General features: G+C 56.4%; 1 protein-coding gene across 1 annotated transcript in view; it reads right to left on the minus strand.

The window, feature by feature from the left end:
• SLC29A4 (solute carrier family 29 member 4) overlaps positions 1-24,495 on the minus strand; it is a 30,513-nt gene extending 6,018 nt beyond the window's left edge. Inside the window, exons 1-7 of the mRNA XM_025402067.1 lie at positions 24,372-24,495; positions 10,303-10,482; positions 7,730-7,861; positions 7,357-7,470; positions 6,784-6,912; positions 3,262-3,336; positions 1,038-1,300 (exon numbers count right to left, since the gene is read on the minus strand). Coding sequence (XP_025257852.1) covers positions 1,038-1,300; positions 3,262-3,336; positions 6,784-6,912; positions 7,357-7,470; positions 7,730-7,861; positions 10,303-10,471 — 882 coding nt within the window. The 5' untranslated portion in view covers positions 10,472-10,482; positions 24,372-24,495. The remainder of the gene's footprint in view (positions 1-1,037; positions 1,301-3,261; positions 3,337-6,783; positions 6,913-7,356; positions 7,471-7,729; positions 7,862-10,302; positions 10,483-24,371) is intronic.
• Positions 24,496-25,593: the final 1,098 nt, after the last annotated feature.

The raw sequence follows: 25,593 nt of genomic DNA on the forward strand, positions 1-25,593 counted from the left end.
CACCTTTCCTGTGGGTCAGGTCTTAGCCCAAAAGTCCCTTGGGGAACGTCCCTGGCCATGAGAGGGATGCAGTGTCCCCAGCCAAGGGCCCAGGTGACTCACTGGATCAAGGCCTGCATGACCATTCTGGTTCTGGACCCTCAGGAATGAGGAACAACGGCTCCCTCACCCCGCCTCTGCATGGTCTGGCACTCCTGACCTCACCCTGCAGGTGTCCCCAGGACTGTACAACTGCCAGCCCTGAGCCTGGGGGGCTGTGCAGCGCTGCTGCCACCAGAGGGCACCCCAGCCCCCCAAGGACAGCTGCCTGCCCCAGGGATGGTGGGACAGGGCACTTCCTGGCAAGAGCTGTCTGTGCTGGGGACCCCACAGGGGCAGTGTGACAGGGAAGTTCAGCAGAACCAGGGGCCAGAGAACAAGCCCCTGGCCCTCCCTCTCTGCCTGTCTATCCTCACCTGGGAGACCACTCCCTTTCCTGGCTGGCTGGTGGTGACTTATATGGGAAACTCTGGGGGCCCCGCTATACTCCCTCAGGGAACCCAGGGTTATCCCTGAGCCCTGATTTCCCTCCTGGTGTCCTGTCTCTAGGGAGGAAGGGTGTGAGCTTCCTAGAGAGTTTGCTGCCAGGCTGAGCTTGCAGGAGGAATCTCCAACGTGGGTTGGCACAGCCAGGAGGGCTGAGACTCCCCCAGAACCAACGTGGGCTGTCCCAGGGATGGAAACTTTAGTGTACATCATGTGGGGTGTCACTGCGGACAGGAGCCATGCACGCCGCACGCCTCACGCCATGGGATACAGCAGCTGGGCAGAGCCCCAGACCACAGATGCAGGCAGGGTGGGGCCTCAGGCCACGGGATGTGGGGGTGCCACTAAGAACCCACAGCTGAGTCCACAGAATAAAGGGAGCTGGCAGGAAGTGGTCTCCGCCACAGCGGGAGGCCGCAGCCTGGGGTGCAGGGGACGGGCTGGGCCGCGGGTACTTCCCAACCTCGCGGTGGGGACAGAGGAGGGAACAGAGGTGGGCGATGCGCACTTACGAAGTGGACGTCCCCGGCGGCGACGTCGTGGTGCACGCGGTAGCCAGAGCCCTTGCCCAGACCTGGCCTGCCCCGGCGGCTGTCACGCGGCCGTGTGGTATAGAAGAGCACGAAGCGGCTGCGCCGCACTAACAGGTGCAGCAGGAAGCACAGCAGCTCCAGTGCCACTGACACCAGGAAGAAGATGAGAGTGCTGGCGCGCTCGTCGGGCAGCAGCAGCTTCGTGAGGATGCGGCTCAGAGAGATCATCACGCCCGCCGTGCCTGGAGGGCATACACAGTGGGCCCGGGCCTGATCCGCCCAGCTCCCTGCACCACTCCGCCCCGACCCATCCCCGCCCACACAGACCCCTACCCACCGGCGCCCCCTTCCACGCACAGGCCCCTCCCACCACCGCCGACCCCGCCCTCCACCACTGGCCCTGCCCCCACCCACAGGCCCCTCCCAGAACCGCAGGCCCCACCCACTTCCACCGCCCCGCTCCCACAACCAGACCAGCTCCACCAGCCCCTTCCAGCAATTCCTACAGTAAGCGCCCCAGCTGCTTCCCGACCCCATTTAGCTCCGCCCCCACTCAGCCACGCCCAGCTCCATCCCACCCTCCACCCCCACTCAGCTTGGCCCCACACAGCCCCGCCCCACCTCCCTTCCCAGCCACGCCCCCTGCCACTCCATCTAAGTCCTGAGTCCCGTCTCTCTCCGGCCCCAACTCCGGTTGCCCCCAGCTCCGCCCCAGCCACAAGAGGAGCTGCTCACAGGAGCTGCCCCTCACAGCAGCCCCACCCCGACGCCGCTCACACACCCCCACCGTGGGGCATTTACCCAGTGCCTGCTGTGTGGCTGCACCCTCCTGCTCTGAGGACGCAGTAGGGCCACGATGACACACGGACGCAGGGTGGGAAGAGGATGGATGCAAACAAGATTGTGCGTGATTCAGGCAGGGGGCAGAAAGAAACGGAACAGAGGGCGCGCAGAGGTGGGGGGCAGTTAGAGGACCCCTGTCCCATTGGGGGCCTTTGACGCGGAGGTCTGCAGGACAGGGCCGGGAATGCAGCCTGGGGACGGGTGTTCCTGGCCCGGGACTGCTGTGAGCTGAGTGCTCATGTTTGAGGCGCTGGAAGCCGCGATTAGGGTCACGAGGCTGGGAGGGAGGGCCTTGGGGTGGGCGGGCTGTGGGTTTTTTCTTAGTGTGGCCATGGGCCACTGCCCAGTGTGAGGCAGAGTGGGTCAGGGCCATGGTGGGCCACCCCGTGAGGGTGGGCAGGGCTCTGAGTGCGTCTTTTCTGCGGGGCCCTTGGCTCCATAAACCACCTGACATCAGTGTGCCGGCACAATTCTGCACCCATTCTGGCTCAGCCCCACCACAAAATCTACCGGTCAAGATGGGAGTCTGGGAGCTCCGGGGCGTCTGGTCTACCTCAGCACCAGGCAGAGGGTTGCAGAACGCCCCCAAGGGGAGAAACGAACCAGGCCCACGTGGGTCTTGATCTGGGCTTCCGCTTCCTGCCTGGGCGGCACTGACCCCGGGCGGTCCAGGCACAGAAGGAAGCTTGGGGACCCTGGGAGGAAGGGGCTTGCACGCACACAGTGTCGCTGCCAGGGGCCAGTGCTGCCCCTCTGCAGGGGCTGGAGGCCAGGGGACAGAACTAGGACTTGGAGAAGGGCCGGGTGTCATATAAGGTTCAGGCATGAGCAAGGGGGTGCCATTTGCTGAGAAGGGGCGGGTGTGAGTGGCAGGGTAGGGGGAGGAGACGTGAGTTTGAGAAGCCCGTGAGACACCCACGTGGGGTGCTGACCAGGGGGTGGCTTGTGTGTCCGTGGCTACAAGGAGAGCATGGTGCTGTAGGCATGGCGTGATGTCCATGACTTCACGGCCATGGATGGGGCCCACTCCCTAACACACGCGCACACACAGACTTACAAAACGCACACCCAGCCACATGCTCAGAGACACACAAGCTTTCCCCATCACAAAGGATCACACACCCCAGAAACACAGCACACACATGTGTGGGCCCACATGTCCCTCCCATGTGGGAGTCTACCCCTTTTCTACCCCCAGCCAGGCCAGGAAAGATGGTGATCACTGTCCCTAGCTCAGTGTGCCCAGGGATTGTAAGCCTCCCTCCCAGACCGGGGCGCATCATGGGGAGCCCCCGGGAAGAAGCTTCCAGAGCCCAGGGCAGCTCAGCACCCCCTCCCCGGGGGATCTGCAGATACTCACTCTCCCCGGTCATCACCCCTTGTGTGTACCGCTTGGGTAGCATCCCCGTGTATCCGTAGAAGCTGGATTGCTGCACTTGAGAGAGAGAGAGAAAGAGGAAAAATCCGGAGACACCATTATCACCTGTCAACTTGAGTGAAATGCACTAGCTTGAGAGAACTCAAGGGTGCATAAACAGCCGTTAACACCACTAATGGCAGAGAGATTTGACACGCAGCAGTAGGAACACCAACCAGTGTACCCTTGGGGTCAGCCAGGGTCATTGACAAGCTCTGGCGGATGAAACATCTGCAGAAATGACACGTCACTTCTGGGCAAGGCAGTGAAAAGCCTGCATGGACTTTCAACCTTTCTTTTTCCCATGGGCAGGGACAGGAGAGGCCATGTGTTATGGACTGGGGAGAGGACTGTCTGCCTGAGGCCCTGAGAGACCGTGTGGAACATAACACCCTTCACCCTCTAGACAGGACAGGCAGCAAGAGTGAGAAGTCAGGCTTGTTCTATGGAGCCACTGAGATTTCTGGGTTAATTTGCTATACAGCAATAACCCCTCTCATCCTAAATAATACAGCCAGAAATCGATCAGGATCTAGGGAAAATAGAAGTGTACAGGCCCCTACCTTGGAGTCTAGCAAATCCATGACTGGAAGTAGCCTTGGGGGCAGTCTTTGTCTAACTAAAATCTTCTGGTCAAGGCTGGGCACTGTGGCTCACGCCTGTAATCCCAGTGCTTTGGGAGGCTAAGAAGGGAGGATCGCTTGAGTCTAGGAGTTCAAGACCAATGTGGGCTACAAAGTGAGATCTTGTTTTTATGATTTTTTTTTTTTTTTTTCAGATAGAGCCTCGCTCTGTCGCCCAGATTGGAGTACAGTGGCACTATCTCGGTTCACTGCAACCTCTGCCTCCTGGGTTCACGTGATTCTCCTGCCTCAGCCTCCCGAGTAGCTAGGACTACAGGCGCCCGCCACCACACCCGGCTAATTTTTTGTATTTTTAGTAGAGACAGGGTTTCGCTATGTTGGCCAGACTGGTCTTGAACTCCTGACCTTGTGATCTGCTCGCCTCAGCCTCCCAAAATCCTGGGATTACAGGCAACAGCCGCCATGCCTGGTGACAAAAATTTTTTTAAAATTAGCTGGGTGTGGTGGCCTGTGCCTGTAATCCCAGCTACGTGGCGGGGGCCTGGGCTCTCCCTTGAGCCCAGGAGGTCGAGGCTGCAGTGAACCATGATCCCACCACTGCACTCCAGCCTGGGCAACAGAGTGAGACCCTGCCTCTAAAAAAAATAAAGTCAAGTCACAGCATTTTTTTGTTTTTTAACAAAACAGAACAGTAGCATTGGGAGTATTATTTCATGAAGGCTTGATGTCATTTATAAATAGACACATGTGTTTACAGGGCCATAATACAAAATGTATTTCTTTCTTCCTGAAAGTCACGGTCAAAAAGAGTTTGAAAGTCTACCAAGCTGGCTAGGCACAGTGGCTCACGCCTGTAATCCTAGCAGTTTGGGAGGCTGAGGTGGGCAGATCACAAGGTCAGGAGTTCAAGACCAGCCTGGCCAATATGGTGAAACCCCATCTCTACTAAAAATACAAAAAGTAGCCAGGTGTGGTGGCGGGCGCCTGTAGTCCCGGCTACTCAGGAGGCTGAGGCAGAAGAATCCCTTGAACCCGGGAGGTGGAGGTTGCAGTGAGCTGAGATTGCGCCACTGCACTCCAGCCTGGGCGACAGAGAAAGACTCCATTTCTAAAAAAGAAAGAAAAAAAAGAAAGTCTACAAAGCCTGGCCTGGACCCTTGCAAAATGTCACTGCCATGAAACACAGGGGTGGGTGAGGGACTGTCCTGGATTAAAGGAAAGTTATGAATCTAGAGAGTATGTTGGGTCAGAAAAAAAAAAAAAAAGCTATAAAGAACATTATCGGGGCCAGGCACAGTGGCTCACGCCTGTAATCCTAGCACTTTGGGAGACTGAGGCGGGCGGATCACGAGGTCAGGAGATGGAGACCATCCTGGCTAACACGGTGAAACGCCGTCTCTACTAAAAATACAAAAAATTAGCTGGGCGTGGTGGCGGGCGCCTGTAGTCCCAGATACTTGGGAGGCTGAGGCAGGAGAACGTGTGAACCCGGGAGGTGGAGCTTGCAGTGAGCCGAGATCCACCACCGCACAGGGGGAGACTCTGTCTCAAAAAAACAAACAAACCATTATCACAATGACTGGAGAAGTTTGAATATGGGTTGTAGCTTACAATGGTATCACATCAGAGTTAAATTTCCCAATTTTGGCAATTGCAATGTGGTTATAGAAGAAATGTCGGCCGGGCATGGTGGCCCACACCTATAATTCCCTGCACTTTGGGAAGCTGAGGCAGGCGGATCACCTGAGGTCAGGAGTTTGTAACCAGCCTGAGGAACATGGTGAAACCCCGTCTCTACTAAAAATACAAAAATTAGCCTAACATGGTGGTGCGTGCCTGTAATCCCAGTTACTTGGAAGGCTAAGACAGGAGAATCGCTTGAACCCGGGAGGCGGAGGTTGCAGTGAGCTGAGATCGTGCCACTACACTCCAGCCTGGGCGACAGAGCGAGACTCTGTCTCAAAAAAAAAAAAAAAAGAAAAGAAAAAAGAAAAGAAATGCCTTGACTGGTAGAAAATACACTCTGAAGTATTAGTAATTAGGCAAGAAAGGTGATGACATCTACAACTAACTCTCAAATGGTACAAGGGGAAAGATGTATTTTATATTTATATATACTTAGGGAGAAATTTAAGTACAGAGAGAGAGGGGTGGAGGGAGGGGGGAGAGAGTGCTCGTGTAGGACTTCACTGTATCATTCTTGCAAGCTTTCCTGTAGGTTTGAAATTTTTGCAAAATAAAAAGTAGCTTTCAAAAGTTTGTAAGGCCAGGCACGATAGCGCGTGCCTGTAATACCAGCACTTTGGAAGACCGAGGTGGGAGGACTGCTTGGGGCTAAGAGTTCAAGACTAGCCTGGGCAATATAGAGAGACCCCTGTCTCTACAAATAATTTTGTAAAATCAGCCAGGCTTGGTGGCATGTGCCTGTGGTCCTAGCTACTCAGGAGGCTGAGGTGGGAGGCTGGCTCACCAGCTTGAGTCCAGGAGGTTGAGGCTGCAGTGATCTATGATCATGCCACTGCACTCCAGCCTGGGTGACAGAGTCAGACCCTACTGAAAGCCATTGCCCAAGAGAAACAGTGACATGGTGACAAAGGCAGAACAGTCCTTGAAGCCCTGTTTATACCAGGGAAACCAGGAGCTGCCTCAGAGTCTCTGTGGCTACATGCTGTGCATACACTGCATACACAGGCTCGTGTGGGTGTGAGCCAGTGTGCCTGGGTGTGCAGGTGTGCCCGCTGGCATGCAGGTGGACACACACCTGGCACCCAGCCAGCCCGGCTCCCATCATGTCACATGCCACCAGCAGGAGACCAGGGCTGGGGTGGGACAGGGTCAGAAGTGGGCACTCAGGGCCTCACCCCCGGGCCCCGGTTCCTACCTGTGCAGCCGAAGGCCACGGTGCCCACAGCGGCCAGGTTGATGGCGTAGGCCTGGTCCCGAGAGAAGAGCTGCAGCCACACATCGCAGATGCTGATAAAAAGGAGAGGGCCCAAGGCTAAGAGGTAGCCTGTTGGGGGAGAGGCCAGTGAGGGGAGCGGTGGAGCCAACTGGGTGGGGGTCCCCCTCCTCCTCGCCCCTCCTGCATAGTCAGTCGGAGGCTTTCTCTGCCCTTCTTTAAGGAGGGCCAGGGATGCTTTACAAGTCTAACAGGGGCACCCGGAGGGCTTCCTGGAGGAGGCGCCATTTGAGCCAGGCCTTGAAGCTGGATGACACCATGCAGAGGAATGGAAAAGGAAGAACACACTGGGTGTGGGGAAGAGCTTGGGCGGGGCCCAGGGACATGTGGTGGGGTACAGAGGCCCCACCACGGCCAGACCCCAGGGCAGCCCTAGGAAGTGTGCCCATTTTACAGACGAGGCGAGTGAGGCTCAGGGAAACTGGGCGAGTGGATGACCGGCCAGGCACATGGGAGCCACAACAGGTAGGCATCCCGTGGTGGGGCCCGGCGCACCTGCGGTGATCCTGGTGTGCAGGGTCAGTCTCTCCACCAGGACGTTGTTCAGGAGCACGGCTGCCAGCGCCACCAAGATGTAGGTGAGGCTCATGTCAAACACGATGGAGGTCCCTGTGGAGGGCCAGAGACAGCAGGTGCTGAGGGAGGCCCCACCCTCTGCATTGACCCCTGCCAGATGCAACCTCCCAGAAGGGTCTCGCTGCCCAGAGGGGTGAGTGGCTGCCCTGAGGTCACTCAGCAGCTCACAGTGGAGCCGAGATCCGAATAAAATGGGTCCCTGGGTAGGACCCTCCCACCCGGGGGTTTCTGGGAAGCCCCAGGCCATGATGGAGTATGCTGAGTGGCCGGGCGTGACCGTGGAAGGACCCACCTGGGTACTTGTGATGCAGGTAGTCCACGTCCGTGATGAAGCTGTTGTACGGCAGCAGGAAGCCCACGCCAGCCAGCAGCATTGCAAAGTAGATGGCGTGGTAGCGGTCATCAGGCACCGGCTCCTCCAGTGCTAAAGCCAGAGACACCAGGTGAGACGGGGCACCCTCCATGCATGGCTGCGGCCTCCGCACAGGACGATGGCCATCACCTCGGCCTCCATCACCAAGGCCACTGTCCATCGCTGTGACCCCTGCTCCCCTCTGCTCCAGATACCTCTGTCATCTGACTATTATCAAAAGCCACCAAATACTGTGGCTACGGCTACCACACCCACGCCATCACAGCCACTGAAGCCACCAGCTTGATGGACAGGAAACCAGCTCACGCCTGTAATTCTAGCACTTTGGGAGGCCGAGGCGGGCAGATCACCTGAACTCAGGAGTTCGAGACCAGCCTGGCCAACATGGTGAAACCCCATCTCTACTAAAATAGAAAAAATTAGCTGGGCATGGTGGTGCAAGCCTATAGTCCCAGCTACTCAGGAGCCTGAGGCAGGAGAATAGTTTGACCCCAGGAGGTGGAGGTTGCAGTGAGCCAAGGCTGCGCCACTGCACTTCAGCCTGGGCAACAGCACGAGACTCTGTTTTCAAAAAACAAAACAAAACAAAAATTATAGGATATGGAAGGGGAAGAGTGAGCACCCTCTGCCTGTCCTGCTGGGGAAGGGGTCAGCACGTTTAGGGTTGTACAGGGTTCTTGCATCATGCTCGGTGGCAGTATGACCTTGTCACCGCCTTTGTTTGGAGAGAAGACATGGTTTAGGGAGATGTCTATGGGAGCCACATTGGCGAGGGGGGGACCGTGATGGTCTGTTTATGGTCACCTTGACAGGCTGAAGGACAGTCCCCAGGTTCAAACACTAGCCCTGCTGCTGCTGTGATGGCGTTTTGCAATTCAAGTTCCTTCTCCATCAACTTTCAGTTCATCAAAAGGAAAATTACCCTGGGTGGGTCTGACCTAATCAGGTGAGGCCTTGAGCTCTTCCTGGAGCTCAGAGACTCCAAGAAGCTCTTGTCCGTGGATTCCAGACTGTCCATGACCTTCCTGACTGCCTGCCTGCCTGGCTTAACTAGCTCCCACTTTAGTTAGCCAATTTTTCTTTTTTGTTCAGACAGAGTCTCACCGTCGCTCAGGCTGGAGTGCAGTGGCACGATCTTGGCTCACTACAACCACTGCCTCCTGGGCTCAAGTGATTCTCCTGCCTCAGCCTCTGAAGTAGCTGGGATTACAGGTGTGTGCCACCACACCTGGCTAATTTTTGTAGGTTTTTGTAGAGACGAGGTTTTTGCCAGGTTGTTCAGGCTGGTCTCAAACTCCTGGGCTCAAGCGATCCTCTGGCCTCAGCTTCCCAAAGTGCTGGTATTATAGGCGTGAGCCACCGTGCCCAGCCTTAACCCAGGTTTCTGAGCCTAAAGTACTAGCATAAACAACAGCTCCCTGCAAAAGAACTATAGCTTACAGGGTGCCTCCTGAGTGCCAGGGACAGGCCCAAGCAAGATTCTGTTGATTCTGGTGCAGCCACATTGACACAATACCATCCCCCTTTTCCAGAGGAAGAGACCGAGGGCCAGAGAAGAACAGTGACTTGACCGGAGCTCCTGGTGGGTGAAGGATGGGAGGCAGTCTTGAACCTGAGCCTGTCAGACTCCAAGCCTGTGGGCTGTCCACTCTGCAAGTCTGATCTCAAAGTCAGTTGGCCCAATTCCTCAATGTAGTGAAACTGAGGTTCAGAGAGGTTCAGGCCCTTGCCTAAGGTCACACAGCTGGGCTGAAAACCAGAGCTTTGAACCTCACATCCAGTCCTTCTCAGGCACTTTCCTGGCTCTTTTGCAGTGAGGTATAGCTTGCTTTGGCCAACGAGTGCGACCAAAGTGACATGTGTCACTCCAGATAGAAGTTTTATGGATCAGCGCATGAGCCATGGATCCCTTCACCCACCCAGCGAGCACGAAAGCCCATGTTAAGACAGAGCCTCCTGGCTGGGCACGGTGGCTCAAGCCTGTAATCCCAGCACTTTGGGAGGCCGAGACGGGCGGATCACGAGGTCAGGAGATCGAGACCATCCTGGCTAACACGGTGAAACCCCGTCTCTACTAAAAAATACAAAAATAACACTAGCCGGGTGCGGTGGCGGGCGCCTGTAGTCCCAGCTACTGGGGAGGCTGAGGCAGGAGAATGGCGTAAACCCGGGAGGCGGAGCTTGCAGTGAGCTGAGATCCGGCCACTGCACTCCAGCCTGGGCAACAGAGCAAGACTGTCTCAAAAAAAAAAAAGAGAGTCTCCTCTGCTGGGGGCTGTTGGCAGGGCCCCAAGCACGGACATGCAGCATCAGGGCGGAGACACTGAGACGGTGGGCGTGTTTGTTATGCAGCAGATCTAATCCACACTGACAGGCACTGCCTCCAGTCCATGACCACCCATGGCTCCCCAATACCCCAAGGCTTCACTGGGGGTCACACAGCTCAGTCTGCTTCGGGGCAGGACACGCACCTTGCCTGCACCCCTACTTACTGGAGTCCGTGAAAGCCGGGATGCCCCTGGCCCTAAGGCCCTGGCCCTGAGCCGCCTCTGCCGCCTCCTCCAGCTGGTGACTGTCGAAGGTGAAGCTCATCACTATGCCCGGGTCTGGTGTGCCTGCCACGCTGGGCTCCTCAAGGCGCTGGCTCCCGACAGAACCCATGGCAGCCTGTGCTTTGGAGAAAGCAGAGAGAGCAGGGGAGGGAAGAAGAGTGAGATGATACCCCAGCCCCGAAGCCATGAGGCCGGGACTGTATCCCCTGGGGGACTGTCCTTTCTATCCATCCAGCGGACGTTAATTTTAAGCAGATAAGCAATGTCACCTGGTGTCTTTTTTTTTTCCTAGACAGGGTCTCACTCTGTCACCCAGGTTGGAGTATGGTGGCGCAACCATCACTCATTTCAGCCTCCACCTCCTGGGCTCAAGGTATCCTCCTGATTCAGCCTCCCAAGTAGCTGAGACCACAGGTTCGAACCACCATGCCTGGCTAATTTTTTAAAAATTTATTTTGTAGAGATGGGGTCTCACTACATTGCCCAGGCTGGTCTCCAACTCCAACTCCTGCCTTGGCCTCCCAAAGTGCGGGGGTTACAGGCGTGAGCCACTGAGCCACTGCACCCAGCCCTCACCGGGTGTGTCTCAAGATGCTCATCCTCATTGCTATCTAGGGAGAAGGGGTCGGAGGGCAGGAGGGCTCAGAGACTGCTGCCCTGGGGAACAACCAAGGTGGCCTGCATGGTGGCAGCAGGCACGGTAAGAAATAGATGGAGTGGAGGAATACTTTGGTGGTGTGATACCAGAACTTGGGGGGCAGTCGGAAACAACAGATGACATGAGTGAGCCTCGTGCGTGCCTGCACTGGGCTGCAGTATCCTCTGGGAGAAAGGCGCCTTTACCACTCATTTTTCAGCTGAGGAAAGTGAGAGTCCCCTTGGTCTCACAGGTAGAAAGTGGGGGAACCCAGACCCCAACCCAGGTCTGTGTGACACTCTGAGCCACCGTGACCCTTGGTCCTGGGGCCAACCACCTTCATGGCAGAAAGTTCTTTCTGTGGTCTTGCCTCAGTGCTTCTTGCTTCAATTTGGATCTGCCAGCCCTGACCTTCAGAAGGGAAGGAAGGAACTAAGTCATCTGTCATGGAGATGCTTGCACTGTGTGGGCAGCCCTGTGTGTGCCTGGGGCAGGCTAGCTTTTTCCCCTAAAATGATTTTTTTTTTTCTTTTCTTTTTTTTGAGATGGAGTCTCACTCTGTTGCCAGGCTGGAGTGCAGTGGCGCGATCTCAGCTCACTGCAACCTCCGTCTCCCAGGTTCCAGCGATTCTCCTGCCTCAGCCTCCTGAGTAGCCGGGACTACAGGCGCCCGCCACCACGCCTGGCTAATTTTTGTATTTTTAGTAGAGATGGGGTTTCACCATGTTGGCCAGGATGGTCTCAACCTCTTGACTTTGTGATCCGCCCACCTTGGCCTCCCAAAGTGCTGGGATTACAAGCCTGAGCCACTGCGCCTGGCCAATGATTTCTTTTTCTAATAACATGTATTTATTTATCTGAATGGAGAAAGGATTTGTGTTCATCGCAGAGTTTGAGGCTAACAGAGAGGACAGCACAGCACTGAGTGCTGAATGTAGTGCCTCAGTTTCCCCAGTATGTGGGAGAGCCGTGGAAAGGCTGGAAGAAGCCCACCCTGAGGGGTCCCACAAACCCAGAGGAAACTTGATTTGTTTGTTTTTTTGAGACAGTCTCTTTGTTGCCAAGGCTGGAGTACAGCGGCACGATCACCACTCACTCCAGCCTCTGCCTCCCAGGCTCAAGTGATCCTCCCACCTTAGCCTCTTAAGTAGCTGGAACAGGTGTGCACCACCAGGCCCGGCTAATTTTTTTTCTTTTTTGTAGAGATGGGGTCTCATTATGTTGCCCATAGTGGTCTTGAACTCCTGGGCTCAAGTGATCCTCCCACCTTGGCCTCCCAAAGTGCTGGGATTATAGACATGAGCCACTGCACTCAGCCCACCCTGATTTTATCTGGGGTTGACCCATGTTACCTCTGCCTGCTCTTGTCCCATCTCCTGGGTCTCATTTCCTCCAGCTCCCCTGACTCAGTTTACTCCCTTCCCAGCCTCCAGGCAGGTTTCGATGATCAGGTTACCAAGCACCTCCCTGTGACTCCACGTCCCCCTCTTCTAGCTCACTACAGAGTTTTAACTGGAGCCTGAATGGGAGCTGGGGGCCTGGGGCCTCACTGGGGCTTTGAAGCCAGAGACGTCCCATTTCCAGGTTTTGGGGGACTGGGGAGATTCAGCCCCTGACAGCTGGGTGATGAGTGCCCACTACCAGGGGAGAGGCGGTCCCGGACTTCTGGGGGCTGAGAAGCCTGGCGTATCTTCCCTTCTAGGCTCAAGGCTCTCCTGACTGCCCCTTGTCAGCCCTGGCCCTCCTGCCACATCTGGAGCTGGGGGTGGTGGGGGCGAGCAAGGCTTAGAGCAGAGCTGGGCTTGAACTAGGGTGGCCCTGGGAGGGCTCTGCACACCTGTCCTCCCCTGTGAAGTGGACACAAGCCTGACCTCGAGAGTCATTGGGAGGTGCCAGAGTCAGCAAAGGCTTAGAGACCCCGGGGCCCTTCTTCGGCCTGCAGGGCCAGGGAAGGGGATGGTGTCAGGGTGACAGTCTTTAACAATCAAATGCTCCTCCTGCCACCTGCTCAGGATACCAGCCCAGCCCAGGACATCTGAACCCAGAAAGGCCTGGTCTGTGTTCAGTAAGGGCCTCTGAGACGCTCCCCGGGACGTGCAGTGCCCCGAACAATCCTGGCCAGAAAGCCGATGTTTCTGCATTGCCCAGAGGCCACGCCACCCAGGAAGGCGGACGTGCTTGGCATCCAGCCAGGAGGCGGCTGCTGTCCCCTCTGGCTCAGTCAGCAAAGTGGGCAGCTGCCACCCACACTGCCCGGCTTGGCCAGCCACTGTCCCCATGGTGGAGGGTGTGGGGAACCTGCTGCAGTCGCTCGCCCCCATCTCTCCTGGGCCACAGGCTTCCAACTGTGTCCTTCCCAGCCCCCAAAATCCAAGCCTACTGCCCCCCGGGGAAGGCAGCCCAGGTCCTCCTGCCCTGTCCCCCGTTAATTAAAATTTAACCACATGCACATTGGCCTAACCACCCCAGCATTTAAGGGGCTTGGCTCTGCTCCTCCACTCTGAGCTGCCGTGACCCCTTGATGCCTGCCCCGGGGGGCCGTTGAGAAGACACAGGTCACTTCTTTGGCCTTAAGGTCATCCCTCAGGTCTCAGTTTCCCCACCTCACAACTCAGTAGAGGAAGGAGAGTCTGAGAGTACGTCACAAACAGGGACTGGGTGGGTGGCTGGTGGGGTAGGCTCGGCTACACACAGTAGGCATTCAACAGTTGCACAAGCTGCCACTTAAAGAACACTGCTATGGGCAAGGCAGGGCTCCCACCCCCTCTCTCATTTATTTTTTTTTAATTTCTATTTTTGTAGAGGTGGGGTCTTGTTCTGTTGCCCAAGCTAGTCTTGAACTCCTGGCCTCAGGTGATCCCTCAGTCCCAGCCTCCCAGAACTGAGATTACAGGAATGAGCCACTGCGTCTGGCCAAGGCCTCTCACCATTTTGCAGGGAGGGCGACTGAGGCACATAGAGGTCAAGTCGGGGGTGGGGGGGGTCATGCAGCTCAGACTGGAGCCTGGCCCAGTGACCCCCTCCAGCTCCTCCCATTTCCACGGGGCCTGAAGTGCACAGCAGTCCTGAACGTGGCCCCGGGCAGCTGGAGGCGCTGGGGGTCTGGACCCCAAAGCCAGTCTGGCCTCACTCTGGGGCCGCGCTCCTCCGGCCGGCCAGGGAGAACCAGGGAAACCGAATTCCACTTGGAAAGCGGGCCTGGGCTCGCACTCCTGGCTCAACTACCAGTCCTGGTTAGTTGATGCTTGGTACACCCCTGGTCCCCGTTAACCGGGGCTAACGATGTCTCTGTTGCCCTTTCCGCAGCCCAGCGGTCTAAGCTGCTCCAACTCCTCTGGGGGTGGGTTTCAAGCCCCTCCGGCCACCCCCTTCTTGCAGCCCCCCCCAGGGACCGATGCATGCAGGGGCCACAGGCTGGCCCCTGGACCCACCGCCCTCCCCGGCCTGGGTCCCCGCGCCTTTCTGCCGCTCGCCCCCCGGCATCATCCGCCGCAAAGTTGGCTCGCAGACCTGCGTCCCCAGGCAAAGGGCAGACCCCCTGGGCCGCCCCGAGGTGACCCTGGAGGCCAGGCCCCGCCTCTCCCAGACGCTTTTTCGAGAACAAGGAAGGGGTCGGCGGGGGCAGGGGGGCGATGGGGCGGCGCGGGAGGGTCCGGGGAGGAACTTCGTGCGGGAGGACCCCCGCGCGGTGCTAGGGGAGGCGGTGGCGCCGACACCCTCCATGGCCGGGGCCCAGGGGTCCGGGTCCGCGCTTGTCGCCGGGCGCGGGGGGCTGGGCCGCACAGGACGCGGTCTGGGCGGCCTCGGGTTCCCGGGACGGGGGCGGTCTGGGGAGAGGGGACAGCGCCCGGACGGGCGGGAGGGGGCGGGGGACCGCGCGCGCCGCAGACAAAGGCTCCGACAGGTCCCCGCCGGCGCCTCCCCGCGTCCCGCGGCCACCGCTTACCTCCGCCCGGCCCGGCCTGGGGTCCTCTGCGCGCCTGCTACGCCGCCAGGCGCCCGACACTGCGCGCCCGCGCCCCGCTCCCCCAGCCTCGGGCCGGGCGCGCCCGGCGTCCTCCGCCGGTCCCCGAGTCCGCCCGGCCCCTGTCCACGAGCGCGGCGACGAGCACAGCCCAGGCCACCACGCCCCGCCTCTGCCCGCCCCCAGCGCTCGGCCCCGCCCCGCCCTCCTCCTCCTTCCTCCTCCTCCTCCCTCAACCCTCTCGCTCATCCCTCCTCCCTCCCCCTCCCCTCGCCCTTCCTCCCTCTCTTCCCTTCTCCCGTCACCCTTCTCTCCTCCCTCTCCCTCCTCCCATTCCTCCTCTCTTCCCTTCCCATTCCCTCCTCCTCTCTCCCCTCCTCCCTCCTCCCCACTCCTCTCTTCCCCTCTCCCTCCTCCTCCCTCCCATTCCTCCTCTTACCCTCCCTCTCCCTCCTACCCCTTCTCCCTCCTCTCCATCCTCCCCACTCCTCCTCTCATCCCGTTCCCTTTCTCTCCTCCCTCCCCTCCTCCGTCCCACTCCTCCCCATTTCTCTTCCCTCCCCCTCCCTCTCCCTCCTCCCACCCCTCCCCTTCAAAGTCCTCCATTACCCTCCTCCTGCCCTCCTCTCTTCTCCCCTCCTCCCTTTCTCCTCCCCACTCCTCTTCCTCCTTTCCTCTCTCTTCTCCTCCCTCTCCCTCCCTCCTCCACCTTCCCCATTCTACCCAGTCCTCCCTCTCTCTTCCCTCCGGCCTCCATTCTATCATCCCCACTCCTCCTCTTTTCTCCCCCCTCCTCTCTCCCTCTCCTTCCCCTTCCTCTTCCTTCTCTCCTCTCCTCCATCTTCCCCCTCCTCCTCTCTGCTCCCATCTCCTTTCTTCCTTTCTCCCTCCCCCCACCCTTCCATCCAGCTGGGCTGTGCAGGGGCCAGGCCCAGCCTGAGGCTGAAATCAGGATCCCCAACACACTAGGGTGCAGCATGGTGGCCCTGGTAGACCCGGGTGACCTGTGCTGACCCAGCCCACCACCCTCGCTGCCCACCCCTCAGCCTTGGTGCCCAGGCTGCTCCCCCTAAACAGGTCCACTCACCTGGGAGGCTAGCAACACTGCTGGCGGGTGGGTAGGTTCAGTCACAAGGCCACTGGGTGACCAGATTGAAAGTTTTGAAGGATGAGTAGGAGTTCACGTGCTGGAGAAGGTGCGGAGAGCAAGTCCAGCTAGGAGTGGGGGCTGTGGCCAGCCCTCAGTCATGTCCTGCCGTCACTTGGTCCTACCTCTGCCAGCTCCCTTTCTCCTCCCAGCTTGGGATCAGAACTGGCTAGATTGCTTCCCATGACTCCCTTCACCTGGGAACCTCTGTGTTTCTCCCAGGTAAATGGAATCATGACCCCGCCCTATTCTCCCTGTACTCACCTGTAGCCTGGCTCTAGGGCAGACTGAGCAGAGCCCAGGGGGCCCAGGCATAGGACATCAGCTAGCCCTGGGGGGCTGGGAGTGTTACTGGCTGGGAGAAGGGTCCAGCCTCAAGGTGAAATCAGGAACCAGGTGGGAATCACACCTGTGGGGGCCTGTCTGTGGGGATCAGGAGAGGCCCTCCAGGTCTGAGCCACCAGGTGGGATGCATCCAGGGGCCTGCCCAGGCCCCCATCAGGCTCCTACCTGAGGCCCTTCCTTCACTTTCCACCAGATCAGCTCCTTCTCCCTGTTAAGCCCCATCTCCAACGTGAGCACCTCCAGGGAGCCCCCAGGGTTTCTTCTGCCACACAGCCAGTGGAGTCAGCACCTTTGCTCCAGGCCTTGCCCATCCCTTTTAAAGGACTGGAAGCCCCCTGAGAGTAGAGACCTGCTTTCGTTCTCTGGATCCTCAGTGCTCAGTGAGGCATACAGAGGCTGGCATACGGCAGGAGCCAAATATTTGCTTGAAGGGCAGACTGCACTGGGAGCTGAATAAGGAAGTGTTGAGTGAAATAACTCCATTCACCTGGGAGCCTCCGTGTTCTCCCAGGTGAATGGAATCACCTGGTGGGAGGCGGCTACACACGCTTATGGCGGGACACCCCTCTCCTTCCTGTGCTGCTGTCTGGGCAGAGGTGGGGGGTGCCGCTGCAGGGGGGCCCAGTTCGTTCCTCCAACTAGTTACAGTTCATGACGGCTGGGCGCGGCGGCTCACACCTGTAATCCCAGCATGTTGGGAGGCCAAGGTGGGCGGATCACCTGAGGTCAGGAGCTCGAAACCAGCCTGGCCAACATGGTGAAACCCCCGTCTCTACTGAAAATACAAACATTAGCTGGGCGTGGTGGGCGCCTGTAATCCCAGCTACTCAGGGGGCTGAGGTGGGATAATCGATTGAACCTGGGAGGCGGAGGTTGCAGTGAGCCGAGATGGCACCACTGCACTCCAGCCTGGGTGACAAGAGTGAAACTCCATCTCGAAAAAATAAAATAAAATAAAATAAAATAAAAATAAAGTTCATGAGCTCCAGTGCTTCCCGTAAGCCTAGAGCTTTCAGCGGGGTTCCTTGCCTTGTCCTGGATGTGGGGAGGTTTCCAGATAATAATTATTTGGTAGGCCAGGTGCAGTGGCTTACGCCTAAAACCCCAGCACTTTGGGAGGCCAAGGCGAGAGGATGGCTTGACCCCAGGAGTTTGAGACCAGTATGGGCAACATAGCAAGACTCCATCTCTACAAAAAAAGAAAAAAAAAAAGCGAAAATAAGATGGGCACGGTGGTGTGTGCCTGTAATCCCAGCTACTCGGGAGGCTGAGGCGGGAGGATTGTGTTAGCCTGGGAGGTGGAGGCTGCAGTCAGCTGTGATCATGCCACTGCACCCGAGCCTGGACAATAGAGCAAAGCCCTGTCTCTAAAAATAAATAAATATATAATAAAAACATTATTAGGTGCATGTGAGACATTTTCTAGATGCAGGGGACGCTTCCAGGGTCCCTGCTCCCATCCAGTTGCACTTAAATGGTGGGTGCTGGCAATAAACCAGTACAGTAATTTCGGAAGCATCAAATGCTTGGAAGACTAGATGGGGATGGAGCAGGCACCAGCATGTGACCAGGGCACAGGGATGGGCTTTGATATCCAGGTGGTCTGAGAAGGCGATATCTGAATTGAGAGATTTGAATGATGGAACTGTTAGTGGGAAGGGTGTTCCCAGCACAGGGAACAGCCAGTGCAAAGTACTGAGTCTGGAAACAGCTCATTTAATTCAAGAACAGAAGGAACTGTTCTTGCTGTTGTGGGAACAGAGGCAGTGGGGAGAAGGGAGGTGAGGTTGGAGAAGGCAAACAGCCAAGGGAGGTCTCATTGGCCATGGTGAGGGCAACGCTTTTTTTATTTTTTATTTTTTTGGGATGCAGTCTTGCTCTGTCGCCCAGGCTGGAGTGCAGTTGTGCGACCTTGGCTCACTGCAAGCTCCGCCTCCCTGGTTCACGCCATTCTCCTGTCTCAGCCTCCGGAGTAGCTTGGACCACCATGCCCCGGCTAATTTTTTTTGGTATGTTTAGTAGAGACGGGGTTTCACCATGTTAGCCAGGATGGTGTCCATCTCCTGACCTCGCAATCCGCCCACCTTGGCCTCCCAAAGTGCTGTGATTACAGGCGTGAGCCATCGCGCCTGGCCCAGTACATTTTTTTTTTTTTTTTCTGAGACAGTCTTGCTGTGTTGCCCAGGCAGGAGTACAATGGTGTGATCTTAGCTCACTGCAGTCTCTGCCTCCCCAGTTCAAGCGATTCTCCTGCCTTAGCCTCCCAAGTAGCTGGGATTACAGGCACCCACCACCACACCTGGTTAATTTTTGTATTTTTAGTAGAGACAGGGTTTCACCACTGGTCTCAAACTCCTGACCTCAGGTGATCCGCCCGCCTCAGCCTCCCAAAGTGTTGGGATTACAGGCGTAAGCCACTGCGCCGGCCACAAGGCTTTTTTTTTTTTTTTTCCCCCCCAGATCTCCCCATTGCTGGGTTGCTGGAGGGAGTGAAAATGGGACCAATCCTTTTGGAACATAAACTGGCTTAAAAGACATGCTTACCGTTTGGTCCAGAAAAATCTGGCCTGAGGAACTATTTCTAAATGCAGAAAAGTTTTTATATACAAAGATGTTCGTCATAATAGCCAAACACTGCAAATCGTCCCCTTTGGCCAAGATGAGTCCCCGATTTACATTGCTCGTCCTGGGGGAACAGATGACATGATTGTTGTATTTGAAAAGCCCAAAGAAATCAGTGGAATAATATGTAACCCTGCAGAGAAATCTGAAGTCACCACCAGGCTATGCGGTTAGGAAGATTTAGAGTAATATGGAAAGCTGGCAGCGTGACAGTGTTAAGGGATACAGAACAGCAAAGGGAAATACAAAAGATGCTTTCCACCGTGTGCAAAAAAAAAAAAAAAGGAAAAACTGGGTAAAATGATTTTCTGGTAAACTATAAATAAGCAGAAAAGCTGTTATCAGAAAGAAAGAAATCTAAATAGCACAATGACTGGAAAGGGCATGGGGAAATTTGTTAAAGAATTTCTGCTTCCCTGCTGGGCACGGTGGCTTATGCTTGCAATCCCAACACTTTGGGAGGCTGAGGCAGGCAGATCACTTTGAGCTCAGGAGTTTGAGACCAGCCTGGGCAACAGGGTGAAACCCCGTCTCTACTAAAAATACAAAAATTAGCTGGGCGTGGTGGTTCGTGCCTGTAATCCCAGCTGCTTGGGAGGCTGAGGCAGGAGAATTGCTGGAACTCAGGAGGCGGAGGTTGCACTGACCTGAGATCTTACCATTGCACTCCAGCCTGGGAGACTGAGACTCTGTCTCCAAAAAAGAAAAAAAAAAAAAAAAAAGAAATGTATAGATTTCACTGTTTGTCAATTTTGCCTAAAAACAAAACTAAACAAAGCCCATACCAAATTTTGACCTCGGCCGAGAGTGGTGGCTCACGCCTGTAATCCCAGCACTTTGGGAGACCGAGGCAGGCAGATCACAAGGTCAGGAGATCGAGACCATCCTGGCTAACACGGTGAAACCCTGTCTCTACTAAAAATACAAAAAATTAGCCGGGCGTGGTGGCGGGCGCCTGTGGTCCCAGCTACTCGGGAGGCTGAGGCAGGAGAATGGCATGAACCCGGGAGGCGGAGCTTGCAGTGAGCCGAGATTGTGCAACTGCACTCCAGCCTGGGCGACAGAGCGAGACTCCGTCTCAAAAAAAAAACAAAAACAAAAACAAAAACAAATTTTGACCTCTAGTTAACGATATGCGTGTTTAAGAGTCAAGTGCCCTAATGTCTGCCACTGACTTTGAAATGCATGGAAAGTTGGAATTGGCAGGTGGATGGGGAGCTAGATAGACAGACAGGTAGGGATCAGAAAAAGCAGAGAGCAGAATGTGGGCAGTGAGCACGTGAGTGTTCACTGTATGATTTTTTCCACTTTTTAAAAAATAGAGATGAGGTCTCACTGTGTTGCCCAGGCTGGTCTCAAACTCCTGGCCTCAAGTGATCCTCACACCTCAGCCTCTGCCTCCCAAAGTACTGGGATTACAGGGTAAGCTGCCACCTCCTGGCCGCCTTCTTCTTCTTCTTTTTTTTTTTTTTCAGATGGAGTCTCGCTCTGTCACCCAGGCTGGAGTGCAGTGGTGCAATATCGGTTCACTGCAACCTCCGCCTCCTGGGTTCAAGCGATTCTCCTGCCTCAGCCTCCTGAGTAGCTGTGATTACAGGGTGCCCACCACCACACCCAGCTAATTTTTGTGTTTTTAGTAGAGACGGGGTTTTGCCATGTTGGCCAAGCTGGTCTCAAACTCCTGACCTCAGGTGATCCACCCACCTCAGCCTCCCAAAGTGCTGGGATTACAGGTGTGAGCCACCACGCCCAGCCCTTTTTTTTGAAAAAAATAGAAATGGGATTCTCGCTATGTAATCCAGGCTAGTTTTAAGCTCCTGGCCGCAAGCGATCCTCCCACCTCAGCTTCCCAAAATGCTGGGATTGTAGGTGTGAGCCACCATGCTCAGTTTCCACTGTTTTTTTATGTTTAAAAATTTCATAGTAAGGTGAGGCAGGAGGACTGCTTGAGGCCAGGAGTTCGAGACCAGCCTGGGCAACATACTGAGACCCTGTTCTCTAAAAAATGTTTAAAAATTAGCTGGGCATGGTGGTCCACTCCTGTAGTCCCAGCTACTCAGGCAGCTGAGATGAGAGGATTGCTTGAGCCCAGGAGGTGGAGGCTGCAGTGAGCTGTGATCCTATCACTGTACACTAGCCTGGGAGACAGAGCGAGACCCCATCTCTTTAAAATAAAACACAATAAAATGTTGGGGGGAGGAGAAGCCAGGCACGGTGGCTCAGCTTGTAATCCCAGCACTTTGGGAGGCCAAGGCAGGTGGATCACCTGAGGTCAGGAGTTCGAGACCAGTCTAGCCAACATGGTGAAACCCCGACTCTACTAAAAATACAAAAATTAGCAGGGTATGGTGGCGGGTGCCTGTAATCCCAGCTACTTGGGAGGAGGAGGCAAGAGAGTCACTTGAACCCGGGAGGCAGAGGTTGCTGTGAGCTGAGAGCATACCTCTTCGCTCCAGTCTGGGTGACAGAGCAAGATTCTGTCTCAAAAAAAAAAAAAAAAAAAAGAAAAAAAAAAAGTTGGTGGAAGGAGAGAAACATAAAGAGAGCCCAGTGGGGCATCCCCCCACCCAGCCCTTGCCGCCTGCCACTGCTCTAGCCGGGCTGTTCCAGGCCGGGCAGCTGTGCCATCTGCTTCTGGCAGAGATCAAACTTAATTTCTTCCCAGCTTATTAACTTAAAGCCCATTAGAATCTTTCCCGTCAATCCGTACACGCAGTGGAGATCAGACAGAGATGGGGCGAAGGGCCCTGCTCAGGACACGGTTCCCTGGGAAGGCAGAGGGAGAGGGCGCTGGCTGGCTGGGCTTTCGGGGGACAAGGGCCTCCCCCCTCCTCAGTCTCCCTGGGTGCAGGGAGTGGCTTTCATAGAAGTCAGCTCATCTCATTTGCACAAGAACCTGGGTACCCAGTGAAGCACCTTTTGCAGACCAGGGAGCCAGCTGGTGAGTGGCGAGGCGGGGGTCCCACTGAGGAATGGTGGGTCTGATAGCATGGCAGCAGCCATCATCATGGTGGCACATTACTGCATTTCTGCTATCAGCAACTCTAAGACAGGGGCAGGACTGGGCGAGTCCGGCCCGGCCTGGAAAGCCCGGCTATAGCAGTGGCAGGCGGCAAGGGCTGGGTGGGGGTATGCCCCACTGGGCTCTCTTCATGTTTCTCTCCTTCCAGCAACTTTTTTTTTTTTTTTTTTTTTTTTTGAGACAGAATCTTGCTCTGTCACCCAGACTGGAGTGAAGAGGTATGATCTCAGCTCACAGCAACCTCTGCCTCCCAGGTTCAAGTGACTCTCTTTCCTCATCCTCCCAAGTAGCTGGGATTACAGGCACTCGCCACCACACCCTGCTAATTTTTGTATGGTGGGCCCAGGGACCAAGGCTTGCAAGCCTGACCATGGGCAGAAACGCCCCTTGCAAACTCCCTGAGCCCCAGGATCAGAGTTCCTGGGCCGTTCCGCGTTAGCCCCATGTCTGCCTTTGCCAGGACAGGACACCGCCTGCTTCCCCTGCATTCAGGTACCATGGAATCAAACTTGCAAGAGAAAATGAGACCCATGGCCAGGCGTGGTGGCTCATGCCTGTAATCTCAGCACTTTGGGAGGCTGAGGTGGGTGGATCCACTGAGGTCAGGAGATCGAGACCAGCCTGGCCAACATGGCGAAACCCCATCTCTACTAAAAATACAAAAACTAGCCAGGCATGGTGATGCGAGCCTGTAATCCCAGACACTCGGGAGGCTGAGGCAGGAGAATCGCTTGTACACAGGAGGCGGAGGTTGCAGTGAGCCGAGATCGTGCCACCGCACTTCAGCCCGGGTGAGGGAGCAAGAAAGAAAGAAAGAAAGAAAAAAGAAAACGAGACCCAACCATCTGGGCCAAACAAGCAAATTCAATCAACAAATGAAGCCCCATGATCCTCTCTGGAGAGGGCAAGGCAGCCTGTGTGCACTGAACGGCAGGGCTCTGCAGGAACAGGGAGGGGTTGGCGCTCACCGCACCAGCTACGTGCCAGGCTCTGGGCCCAGAGTGTCCTCTGCTCAGAACCTCACAGTGACTACAGGAGGGGAGACATCCCACACAGTCGGGAAGCCTAGGCTCAGAGAGGTAGAAGAGCTCACCCAAGTCACACAGTGTGACCAGGCAGATTCTGGTTCCTCCCCAGGCCCCAGTCCCTCCCTAGGTCCTGGTCCCGTCGGCCCTGACCAGTTAAGCTGCCTCACTGGACGCCTCCACTCTCATTCCAGATCCCTCGTCCTGAAGACCAGAGAGGCGCGCCCCAGGCCAGGCTTCTGGGACTGGGGCCCCAAGCCACAGGTGGCCTCCTGGAGCTTCATCCCCCAGGATGCCCTAGGCCAGAGAGGTGCGGTAAAGTCTTCCTGGGACTGCAGGCAGCAGCTGGAGGCAGGCCTAGGACAGGAGGAGCCTCCTGGCCCGGCTCCAGGAGCTGTCAGCTGGAAGGAGCACTTCATTACAGTCTGGGCTGCTGTGAACGAGGTTGCGGGGGAGGGAGACCCAAGGGACCCGAAGTCCGCTTACAGTCTCCCTTCCAGCCGGCTCCAAACCCCTCCATGCAGCTGGGCATCCCAGGCCCTGCTCGAGCCCATGAGGTGCCTCTGCACCCAACCCATCCCTGGAAGCACCAGCCATACCCAATCATGCCCATGCATCTGTAAAGTGTAAGGACTAGTGTTGCCTCCTCCAGGAAGCCTTCCCTGATTGCTGCATGGTAGGAGTGACTCTGAGCACTCTGAGCACACATCATCTTACGGAATCCTCCCTGTGACCTCTGCGGGAGGCTCAAGGGAATGAAACCCAGAGAGGTGAAGGGAGCTGTCCAAGGCCACCCAGTGCAGAAGGCTTGAATCAGCTCCTCTCTGGGCCTGGCGACAGGGCTGGGTACTGAGGAGGACCTGGTAAGTGTTGTTGGAAGAATTCTGTCATAAGGGCTGGGTGAAGGGACTACTGTTGGGGACAGAGGGGCAGGGATGCTGCCCAGGGTGCAGCCCCCACCCTGTTGACCCCAGATGAAGGCAGGAAGGATGGCTAGATTCCTACAGATTCATCCAGTCCCTGAGCGCCTACATAATAGCTCCTGTTTTACGCCTTTGGCATTAACATGCCCATTTTACAGATGAGAAAACTGATGCCAGAGGGCCTGAGGCCAGTGCAAGTTTCCCAGCTGGGCTCCAAGGGAGCACAGAGCCAAGACCTGAACCCAGACCTGCCGGGGCCCCGAGCCACTGTCCTTCCCACGATCCCCTGGTCAGCCAAGGATCCTAGCCTTACCTGGGCGTTACCTGGCTCTTAACCTGGGACTTTCCTGGGCTCCTTCTAAGGCCTCTCCCTGTGGCATCAGCGTCTGCCCGGCAGACACGCTACTCGGAGGAACCTTTGTACTCTCTATTTACAAGAGGAGGCTGTGAGCAAATTAGCAGGGTAACCAGGGAAAATGTTTGGCATCCGTGGGTGAGAGTTGGAGCCATCTGTTCCCAAGTGCTGAGAAAACACTGGAGCACTCCCTGGAGCCGTGGTGCCCGGCAGAGCTCCAGGAAGTGGCACCAAGCACCTGCAGGCTGTGCATCCTAGGGCAGGGCGCTCACCCTCTCTGGGCCTCCGTGTCTGGATCCGTAAAACCTGCGGGTCTGTCCAGTCTCGTGACTCCAGGATGCTCCCTGTCTCCTTTGCCCTCCTGCCTCTCTGCTCCTGGGCTCCCCACAACCTTTCTGTGCCCCCCACCCTGAGACCAAGCCCTTCCCGGGAAGGAAGGCTGGCGGCCTCCACCGTGACGACACCGCAGGCCTGCCCAGCACCGGCCTTGGGGGTTTATTTACCATTGGACTCATTTGTTTCCAAGCTGAAAATAGCTTTATTGTTCCCTCTAAAGACAAAGATAATGTTTCACCAATCCAGAAATGTATGCTGTAGAAAAGTAAACTGAGAGAGAGCGCCTCCCCGCCTACGCCAGGCACCTGTCCCTGAGAGCAGTGGCCCAGGCCCTGCCAAGCAGCTGGTCACATAGTGGGCCGTGCACAGGGTGGGATCCTTGACTGACTTATTTCAGAGACAGAGAGATAGAAAGGGGGTGCAGGGGCTGGGTGCATTGGCTCGTGCCCGTAATCCCACACTTTGGGAGGCCGAGGTGGGCGGATCACCTGAGGTCAGGAGTTAGACAGCAACCTGGCCAACATGGTGAAACCTGGCCTCTACTAAAAATACAAAAATTAGTCGGGCAGGTGCCTGTAATCCCAGCTACTCGGGAGGCTGAGGCAGGAGAATCGCTGGAACCTGGGAGGCGGAGGTTGGGGTGAGCCAAGATCGCACCACTGTACTCCGACCTGGGTGACAGAGCCAGACTCTGTCTCAAAAAAAACAAAAACAAAAACAAAAGCAAGCGGTAGATGCGGGGGAGGGAGAGAGAGGGAGGGAGAGAGAGGGGGAGAGACAGAGGGAGAGACAGAGGAAGATGGGAGAAAAGGAGAGAGAAGTGCAGGGGGAGAAAGAGACAGAGACAGGGAAAAA

This window comes from Theropithecus gelada, chromosome 11, assembly GCF_003255815.1.
Source record: "Theropithecus gelada isolate Dixy chromosome 11, Tgel_1.0, whole genome shotgun sequence".
Taxonomy (NCBI): domain Eukaryota; kingdom Metazoa; phylum Chordata; class Mammalia; order Primates; family Cercopithecidae; genus Theropithecus; species Theropithecus gelada.